This window comes from Astyanax mexicanus, chromosome 22 (genome assembly GCF_023375975.1).
Source record: "Astyanax mexicanus isolate ESR-SI-001 chromosome 22, AstMex3_surface, whole genome shotgun sequence".
Taxonomy (NCBI): Eukaryota; Metazoa; Chordata; class Actinopteri; order Characiformes; family Acestrorhamphidae; genus Astyanax; species Astyanax mexicanus.
Window position 1 is genome coordinate 28,745,983 of NC_064429.1, and position 10,795 is coordinate 28,756,777.

The 10,795-nt window shown below is 38.3% G+C and overlaps 1 protein-coding gene across 5 annotated transcripts in view; it reads left to right on the forward strand.

The window, feature by feature from the left end:
- Positions 1 to 10,795, forward strand: part of cacna1ba (calcium channel, voltage-dependent, N type, alpha 1B subunit, a) — a 214,112-nt gene that overhangs the window by 88,006 nt on the left and 115,311 nt on the right. For all 5 annotated transcript variants that reach the window (XM_049470674.1, XM_049470673.1, XM_049470676.1 and 2 more), the window contains exon 6: positions 2,676 to 2,779. In XM_049470674.1, the coding sequence (XP_049326631.1) occupies positions 2,676 to 2,779 (104 nt within the window). The remainder of the gene's footprint in view (positions 1 to 2,675; positions 2,780 to 10,795) is intronic.

The following is a 10,795-nucleotide window of genomic DNA, read 5'->3' on the forward strand; positions in this document are numbered from 1 at the left end:
AGGAGAAAGTCTGAGGTCATCAGCAGTCTTTTTTTATGATCGATCACACTCACTTTAATTCCAGTGGTCTTAGAAACACTTAGGCCCAAAACTGTCTCCACAGACGCTTGCTTCGCTCTCAGACTCTCTAATTCGATTTAGTGTAAAAATGTTCCTGTTGTTTCCTATAATTCAGATGCAGGAAATGGCAAAGTGAATTAGACTGAACTGTAATAGAGGATAATATATTCATTAAATGCACAAATTAGCTCAAATAATCTATTGGCACAAGAAGGGTTATCCTCGAATGACCCAGGTAAGGGATGTGTCCTGAGGTGTGGCCTGATGAACACGATTATAGATCAATACTAGAGATGCACTGAAATGAAAATGTCTGGCTAAAACAAAACAAAATTAAACATTTGTCTAAAGCCTCAATTATGAATACCAAATGGAAAGAGCAATTACAAAACTACCATTTCAAAATATTTGTTAAATATCTCACAAAGCACAATACATTTACCTCAGAACTGCTATTCTAATCATACATTTACCTCAGAACTGCTATTCTTATCATACATTTACTTCAGAACTGCTATTCTTATCATACATTTTCCTCAGAACTGCTATTCTAATCAAACATTTACCTCAGAACTGCTATTCTAATCATACATTTACCTCAGTATTGTAATTCTAATAAAAAATTTACATCAACTGTGCTATTCTAAACATATATTTACCTTATACTTTCTAGAATACTCATAAATCTACCTTCTAACTGCTATTTTCAATTCAATTCAATTTTACCTCAGCAGTGCTTCCCAACTCACATGCAAGTGAAAATTACACAAAGAAAAACAGACCGGCTTTTGGAAAACAAACAAAAAGTTATTGCTATGTTACTGTCTTAGCCCTGTGCAGCTCGTAACTTTAATTTGGTGAACATGTAGTAAACTGATACCACAATTTAAATTTGATTGTAGAGCAGAAAAATGAACTTATACCTGCTGTATTTCTTCTCTCTGCTGGTATCGTGTATATACATTAGCAGCAGTCTCATACAAAACACTTTCAGGAAACAGATTAATAATTTTAGTTGCTAAATATTTGGTGCATCCCTCATATAAACACATGAGCATACAGTATGTGACAGATAAAGAGACAGCAGTAAGCTTTTTGGATGGGGTGGTGGTAGTGGTGGTGGATGGAAATGCTGTGGACTAGTTTCCATGGAAACAGAAGGGTGTAGGGGGAGGAGGAGGTTGTAAGAAATGCTATGTGGTAACGTGGTTATGTCTGCTGATTCAGCAGCAGCCAAAGTCCCCTCGCAATTTAGCGCAAGATGAAGATGCCTTGCAAGAAATCAGACACAAGCAAAAATATATATGCAAGACTTGTGTCCTGTTTTTTTTTCGCTGTGGTGTTTTCAGCATTACTATACATTAAAGCGCCCATATCAATATGCTTAAGACATATGGGATTAGGACACCATTAGGAACGTCTACAACTCCATGCTGTCTGGCATATCTGGCATGTTGCATTACAAGTGTTGCACACTACTTTTGTATGTATAAATCGATAAATATTGTCCAAATTTTTAATAATTTATTGTTTCTGGTAACCTTTTGAAAAGCATTGCAATCTGACACCTTCTTCCAGGTGCAACTATTTATTTATTTATTTTTCATTAAGAGTGTATGTATGTGTGTCTATAGCCCTGTCTGGATGGGATTCTTGAAAAATATTTCACACTTCTACATTTACATTTACATTTATGGTATTTAGCAGACGCCCTTATCCAGAGCGACTTACAACAGTGCTTCAAAGTTACTTAAGATATCCAAAGCTAGTTTGTAGACTATTCTATTTAGTGATAAAACTCTTGCATCTGGACTACAATTGAAAAAACAGGAGGACCAGTGAGTTTTCAGGCTTTCTCGCGTTCAGTAGCTCCTCCATTTCCACTCGCTGTTGTGTTTTTAACATGGATCTCCGTGGAAACACATTCCCAAAGTGTAATTATGGTGCGTGGCAGTGGACAAATAGCTATTTTATTAAACACGAGGTGATTTATTAAACTCAGAGATGTGGATCCGGACGAGACTACATTTACTGGAGGACCACGAAAAGAGTTCAGCAAGAACAGCAGATAAATCAGCCTCTAATTTTTTTTTTTTTAAATGTTTAAAAAAAAAAACACATACATGGTCGTTCCGGATGGGAATAAAATCACAGAGGACCCCCCATAAAAGAGAAAATTACCCCAGGAAACTAATTCCATCCAGTGCTATAGATACCACATTCATACACTATATGGAAGAAGGTGTAAGACTGAAAAACTATTCAGAAGTTTACCAACAAAATTAAATGATTAAGAGTTTAATTAGACTGATTTAGACAATATTTATTGAGCTACACATACAAAAGCAATGTGCAACACTTGTAATGCAACATGCCAGACATCTCAGCATGAAGTTATAAAGGTTCCTAATGGTGTCCCAATCCCACAATCCATCCCATGCAGCTGGAACATTTTTTGCAGTACAGGTTGAAGTGTTGATAGTGCATCCAATTACATTACATGGTCTTATTGGGCTGTCAAAGTGCCTGAAGCATGAGGAAAGTTGATGTTTGACTGTATAACATTTGAATAAATTATTATATGTTTTAATGTGGATCTTCTCTCTCTCCTGCAGGCCAACGATGCCTCAGGGAACACCTGGAACTGGCTCTACTTCATCCCCCTTATCATCATCGGCTCCTTTTTCATGCTCAACTTGGTTCTGGGAGTTCTGTCAGGGTGAGTATACAAATACATCATATAACCATTGAGGATGGCCATATAGAACATGTAGATCATTTTGACTTTATCTACGTATATTAATCTGCGATGGTTTCTGCAGTATCCCACTGGTAACCCCATAGTGTTTGGAACTATGGTTTTACATCTGGAAGGTGGAGCAACTAGGTAGGAGTGAGTGAATACAATGTTTAAAAACTCCAGCAGCACTGCTGCATCTGACCCCTTCTTACCAGCACCACAAACACACCAACACACTAATCACCACCATGCCAGTAATTGGTATTGCCAGTGCATGTTTTTTTTTTGGAAGGGCTCAAATGGTTAATTGTTTATTGCCACAGAATGGCCACTGTGTGCAGCTTATATAACAGTGTAAATTTATTCTTCCCTCAAAATAGCTCAATATACAGCCATTAATGACTAAACTACCGGCGACAAAAGTGTACAGAGTACACCCCTAAGACCACACCCCTAAATATGTCCAAATTGACCACTGCTTGTCCTTTTCCCTCCAAAATGTCATGTGACTTGTTAGTGTTACTAGGTCTCAGTTGTGCATAGGGAGCAGGTGTGTTTAATTTTGAAGTAAAGCCCTCACACTCTCTAATATTGGCTCCAACATGGCACCTCATGGCAAAGAACTCTCTGAGGATATTAAAAGAAGAATTGTGGAAAAGCATTCCAGTGGCAACTTTTGAAGCTCTGGTAAACTCCATGCCCAAGAGAGTAAAGGCAGTTCTGGTAACTGATGGTGGCCACACAAAATATTGACACTTCTGGAACTTTCACTTAGGGGTGTACTCTGTACACTTTTGTAGCCGGCGGTTTTGACATTAATGGCTGTATATTGAGTTATTTTGAGGGAAGAATAAACATTTAATCACTGTTATATAAGCTGCACACAGACTACTTTTCATTGTGTCAAAGTGTCATTTTGTCAGTGTTGTCTCATAAAAATAAAAAATAAATACTTAAATATCTGCAAAAATGTGATGGGTGTACTCACTTTTGTGATACACTGTATAATGTTTGTTTGAGTAATTGGGAAGATCCTTTTGCAAGTTGTCCAACCGACCCTACAGACAGTCGTCTCCTATAACTGATGGTCCGGGTGGGCCACACATTCTCATTTAGACAGTTTGGAGCCGCTGCATGACATTAGGGTGCAGTGTGGGACTCAGCATGGAGCCAGACCAGTAATATTCATTCATTTAAACCAATTCAGACTGGGAGTCTTCTATGAGTCTGGTAACACTGAGGAACAACAGTGTGTGTTTTATGCTGTGTGTGTGTGTCGGTATGGGAAGGCTTTATATTAAGGTGTGTGTGCGTGTATTAGGAATGTGTGTGTGTGTGTATTGTATAGATTTACAGATCTGTTTACCTGCAGTCTATGCAGATCCACTGCAGTTATGTGTTAAGTGCTGGATGGACTGGCTGGGAGATGGGATTAGGCAGCTGTGTTATGCCAATGCTCTGTTAGATATTATTAGATTTACCTTCCATAAGTCGTGGCGTGGCCACTGGTCATCATACAGCAGCAACAAGATACACACACACACACACACTCTCTAATACAAACACACACACACACACACACATTCTCTCGTTTGCCGAGCTCCAGCCCTCTGTTTCCATCTCACACATACACACCCAGGCTAATGGAGGTGTGTGTGGTGTGGTGAGTGCTGTGTGTGGTACTGGAGATGCTGGGGGAGCTGGATTTATGACTTCTCGGAAAGCAGATCTAATTTTCAGCTCTTTCACCAAACAGCTCCTCCACTCCGGCCCCCGCTGTCGCAGTGCCCTGAAGCCCACCTCCTCACCCTGCCTTCAGCACCTCTGCTGGCCACCCACTGCTGTTGTCTTGTCTTGTCTTGTCTTGTCTTGTCATGTCTTGTCTGCTTGCAGTATGATGTATACACTGAAAAAAACGATGAGTAAAATTTACTTTAAAAAAGTTTAGCAACTTTAAGTAAATTTAATTTCAGATAAATTTAAGTAAATTCAACTCGGATTCAAGACTTTAATGTTACATAGAGTAAATAAGTGAACTGAACTTCAGTCAATCCTTTCTTTTAGTGAACTTTGCTTAATTTCTGCATACAATATGACCTAATTACAGTTACTTCATTTATACAATATTACTCAAATAATTTATGATACATAATATATTATAATTTCGGAAATTTTTATATTTTTAGTTAAAAAACACATATTACACTGTCTCAACATATGGATGGCATGTAATACATTTTTTTAAGTATCCTAAAAATAATGAATTACATGCCATCCATGTGTTGAGACAGTGAGACTTGGTCTGTTAAAAAAAATAATCTTTAAGATTATGTAAATATTTGAATGTGTGTTTTAACTAAAAATATGTACATTTAAATTTAAAGTAACTGTAATTACATAATATTGTGTGCAGAAATTTAGTAAAGTTTACTAAAAGACTGAATTTCAGTTCACTTATTTACTGTATATAAAATTTAAGTCTATGTAAAATACTAGTCTCCAGTAAACAGACTAGTATTTAGAGAGCTAACGATAAGAGCTAATGACATGAAGGTGATAGTAATCTAGTAATAATAATAATAATAATAATAATAATAATAATAATAATAATAATAATAATAATAATAATAATAATAATAATAAACTTTATTTATATAGCAACTTTCCTACATAAACATGCAGCTCAAAATGCTTTACATTTTAGATTTAAGAAATAGCACACAAGCAAGCAAGCATAACAAGCAAGCAAGACATAAAAAAGTCAATTAAAATGAACACTAATAAAATATAATACTCAAAAACAAGTGAATTATAATTATGGTAGAATAACAATACAATCAAACCAGAGAGATAAAAATAAGATCTAATTATAAGCTGGAAAAACAAAAATTTGATAATAATAGGGTAATAATAAAATCCGAACCAAATAATAAAAACAGTTATAATAAATAAATAATAAGAATAAGATCTAATTATAAATAATAATAATAATAAATAAAAATAATAAAGCTAATGTAAAAAGATATGTTTTTATCTTTTTCTTACAAATAGTAACAGAGTTTGCTTGACGAATATTTATCGGTATGATAAATAATGATCTTAAGACACGATTTGGAACATATTCAATCAACATTTCAGAGAGGTATGAAGGTGCTAAACCATTAATTGGTTTATAGACTAGTTATAACATCTTAAACTTAATTCTAAAATAAACAGGTAGCCAAAGGAGGAAGGCTAAAATTCTTTTGATGTGGTCGTTTTTTTTTTTTTTTTTTTGGTAGCTGCAGTAGTTAATGCGAGAAAAAACAAATGCATGTAGTCACGTGACTGGGCATGTGGAAACTGATTGACTGAAGGCGAGCACATGTGACCGAAGGTTTAGGGGAAAGTGGCTTCTTTCTATCTTCTGTGTGCTCTCTCTCTCTCTCTCTCTCTCTCTCTCTCTCTCTCTCTCTCTCTGAGTGAGTGTGTGTGGAGTAGAGATGGTGGGTCTTCAGAGAGTTGGAGAACAGTTTGCTCTGATCTGTTCACACAGTCAATCCCACGTGCATCTCTCTCTCTCTCTCTCTCTCTCTCTCTCTCTGACTGTCCTTCAGCTGGAGTTAGCTGTCTCCTCTCGTTCGTCTCTGGGTGTGAAATCCGCTCATTTCGAGCTGCTCTTGGAGCTGAAGGTGAAGGAGCGGTTCTGAAAGGCAGGCCGGTCCTCAGAGACGGGCTATCTCTATAAAACAACACTTTCTGCTCTGGTTCTGATGAGACCGGGTCTCCTAAGACTTGTGGGATTGTGTGGGTGTGTGTTACAGAGCCTGCAGTAGTGACACAATAGCCTGAGTGTATGGAGAGAGTGAGATAGTGGGAGAGCGCGAGAGCACGTGTGAAAGCAGACCATGGTTACACGCGGCGAGAAAAGTTGGAGAACATGTTCTACAGCAGGGCTCGGCAATAGGCCCACAAGCATGAAAAATCTGACCTGTGAGGTTATTTGAACTATAATGAACGATAATTAAAAAAGAAAGGCTTCTCTGGTGAGCTTTTGTTTACATTCCTCCCCGGTCTCTCTCTCTAAAGTTGCGCTCGGTGTGACTTTAGTTTAGTTTTCGCTCGTTCTCATTTTTCTGTCTGTTCTTAAGCTCCCTATCTCCTTATAAAGGTTTTTTTTTTTCCAGGCTGTGTCCCAATTCACTAGCCATGGCAGCAATAGTGTATTGGACCGCAACCCTAAAGTTGCGAAACTTTAAATTTTACTAAGCTTTGCCTATTCCCAGTTTAACATAATAGACATTCAGATTTTTCAGCTCATTTTCTCTTATATAAACTATTGTTCCATCTCTAGGTTCTCAACAATTCCAACAGTTCGATTTCTTTGATCTAATGTTTCCATATTTATGGCCATATTTATTGTCTCCAGAATTTTTTTTCAAACTTATTTCAATATTTTAATATATCGAAATAACATATTATAAAAAGGTGGGGTTATTGCAGGAAGGCAGGGTTACATTGAATAAATTAAATGATTGACAGCTTTGGCTGTAAAACCCCCTCTGCTCTTGACCCACCTCTCCCTCTCTCTCTCTCTCTGTATTTTTCTTTTTCTCTTACTCTGCCCCCTTAATCTTTCCTTTCTTCTTTTTTTTTCTTTTTTTCTTATTTTTCTGCAGTCCCGTTCCTTCCTTTCTTGCTTTTCCCTCCTGTTATCTTTTTTTTCTTTCTTTGCTTTTCCTATATTTCTTTCTTTATATTTTTTAATTGAGGGAGTGAAAGGAAAAGGAAAAAAAATCAATAATTTAAACAGGAAGTTAGGAAAAAACAAGACAAATCCAAGGATTGAAAAAATAAAAGCGTTAACAATATCCAGTATAAAAGCACATAAATAAAGGGATCCAGACCAATTTGTTTTAGTTCCCTTTTCCTTCTCCTTCCTCCTTCCTCCCCCAAATCCTCCCTTATTCTTCCCTCCCCTCTCTATTTCATTTTTTCATTTTTACTTACCTTTTTCTGCCATCTCTCTACTTCTTACCTATTCTCTCACTCGCTCCCATTGTTTTACTTTACTTGCAGTACCTATTAATTTAGCTTTCAATCTTCTTTTCTTCCTGCCCTAATATCTTTCTTTCTTTCTTTCTTTCTTTCTCACTTTTCCTAATTTTCCTTTCTTTCGTAGATCTAAGATGTTAGCCATGAGACAAAGCAGGGTCAAAATCCAGAGTAGTAGAAACAGAACCAGACATCAAAACCAGAGAGAGGGTTTTTACTTTATCATTTTTTTTGTGGCCCGCCACGTAATGGCTTGGAAAATATCTGGCCTGCAGCCAAACTTAATTGCCGACCCCTGTTCTACAGTATGTGTTCCTCATAAAACTGGTCTTGCTACCATGTAATTCTTTATACATTGTCTATTGGATTGGTCAGTCCAGCACCCATATATTTTTCTTTCACAGCCATGGCTTTGTAAGGAGTGCAGCATGTGGTTGTTTGGTTTTGCATAGTCTTGTTGACAAAAAAAGTATGGATGCCAAAAGAAAAATGGAAAATGTTGCCTTGAAGGCAGGACATATGTTGCTTTAAGATCGTACTCTGTGTATTTAGATAGATAGATAGATAGATAGATAGATAGATAGATAGATAGATAGATAGATAGATAGATAGATAGATAGATAGATAGATAGATAGATAGATAGATAGATAGATAGATAGATAGATAGATAGATAGATAGATAGATAGATAGATACTTTATTTATCCCGAAGGAAATGTAGGCATCCAGCAGCAACAACACAATACAATAAGAAACATACTCAGACAAATCAAAACACAGAAGAATAGAAAATATATAAGGCTATATATAAAAAAAACTAACTATACAAGGTAAGATAGATAGATAGATAGATAGATAGATAGATAGATAGATAGATAGATAGATACTTTATTGATAGATAGAGAGACGATAAATAAACGTAAAAAACTCGAAAAAACACACAAAGGAGACGGAGCTACTGGAACAGGCAGCCACTCGCGTCGGCGCCGGAATAGATACAGAATAGATCTATCTGTAAACGGAGCAGTGCAGTAGGTGTTGCTAATGGTCATAAATAATTAAATAATTAACAGAGTAAAGTGCAATGACATTGATTACGAAAGTGACTGATGTGACATAGAAATATAATATAATATAAGTATGCATACGTTACAAGACAGTTCTAAAAAGAGAATGTGAAAATGTGAATACCCAATCATGAGTAAGGTATACTTAAATGTAAGCGAGGTTGGGGAAGTGTTAATATAAATAATTAAGTTGTTGAATATTGTCCAAGTGGTTAAAGAGTCTGATGGCTCTCGGAATGAAGGATTTTCTGAGTCTGTCTGTTGTGCAGCTCTGTGACAGCAGTCTGCCACTGAACACACTCCTCTGCTTCATGATGGTGGTGTGAAGTGGGTGACTGTCATTGTTCATGATAGAAAGCAGTTTATCCAAAGTCCTTCTCTCAGCTATTGTAACCAGAGAGTCCAGCTCCACTCCAAACACTGCCCCGGCCCTCCTGACCAGCTTGTCCAGCCGTGATGCATCTCTCCTCTTCATGTTGCCTCCCCAGCACACCACAGCGTAGAAGAGAATGCTGGCCACGATTGATTGGTAGAACATCTGCAGAAGCTTCTTACAGATGTTAAAGGACCGCAGTCTCCTCAAGAAATAGAGCCGGCTCTGTCCCTTCCTGTACAGGGTGTCTGTATTTGTTGACCAATCCAGTTTGTTGTCCAGCTGCAGACCAAGGTACTTGTAGGTCTTTACTGTCTCCACATCAACCCCCTCGATGGAGACTGGCTGCAAGGGTGGTCCAGACCTACGGAAGTCCACCACCATCTCCTTGGTCTTGGATATGTTGGTTCAGTCGGCACCAAGCAACAAAGTCATCCACCTGTCTCTTGTACTCCTCCTCCTGACCACCCTTCACACACCCAACGATGGCAGTGTCATCCGAGAATTTCTGCAGGTGGCACATCTCAGAGTTGTACTGGAAGTCTGATGTGTAGAGAGTGAAGAGGAAGGGGGAGAGCACAGTCTCCTGTGGTGCTCCAGTGCTACTGACCACAGTCTCTGATGTGCCGTCAGTGAGCCTCACGTACTGTGGTCTGCAGGTGAGGTAGTCTGTGATCCAGGACACCAGGTGAGGATCCACATTCATCTTCACCAGCTTGTCTCTGAGAAGTGGAGGCTGGATGGTGTTAAAAGCACTGGAGAAATAAAAAAATATGATTCTCACAGCACTACTCCCCTTGTCAAGATGAGAGTAGGTTCGGTGGAGGAGGTAGATGACTGCATCCTCCACACCAATCTTCTCCCGATATGCAAACTGGAGAGGGTCCAGTGCATGCTGTACCTGGGGTCTGAGGAGTGGGAGAAGCAGTCGTTCCATGGTCTTCATAATGTGCGAGGTCAAAGCTACCGAAAAAGATTTTTTTGTAATAATGCCAGTATTACCAGTATTGACCACAATGCTTAATTCCACTGTTTGATGGTTCATCCCAGATGCCAGAGAAGTTGACGCCACTTTCTTTTGGGGCAGATACTGGCCAGTCATCCAGGTTGATCTTCTGATCTTTGTTATTTTGTTACTCACGCAAAGCATATGAGTGTGTGTGTGTGTGTGGCCACAGGAAAAAGAAGGTCAGTGTTTGTCTGTTCTGTGTTCAAAGCTAAAGGCTAGACTAAGGCCACATGCAGGAGGAAGAGCAGGGGCGTGCGAGGGACAGAGAGATGTCCCGTCGTCTGTCTCTCTCTGTCTGTCTGTCTCCTTTTCTCTCTCTCTCTCTCTGAAGCTTAGATCTGGCTAATCATTCACTCGCTCCTTTGATTGGGACTTCTCTCTTTGTTATATTATTTCCCTGTTTTCTTTCTTTCTTTCTTTCTCTCTGATTTCTCTCTTTTTCTGTTTACAATGTCTCTCTCCCCGCTTGCTCTCTCTCTCTGTCGCTCTCTCTGTTTCTCTCTCTCTTGCTT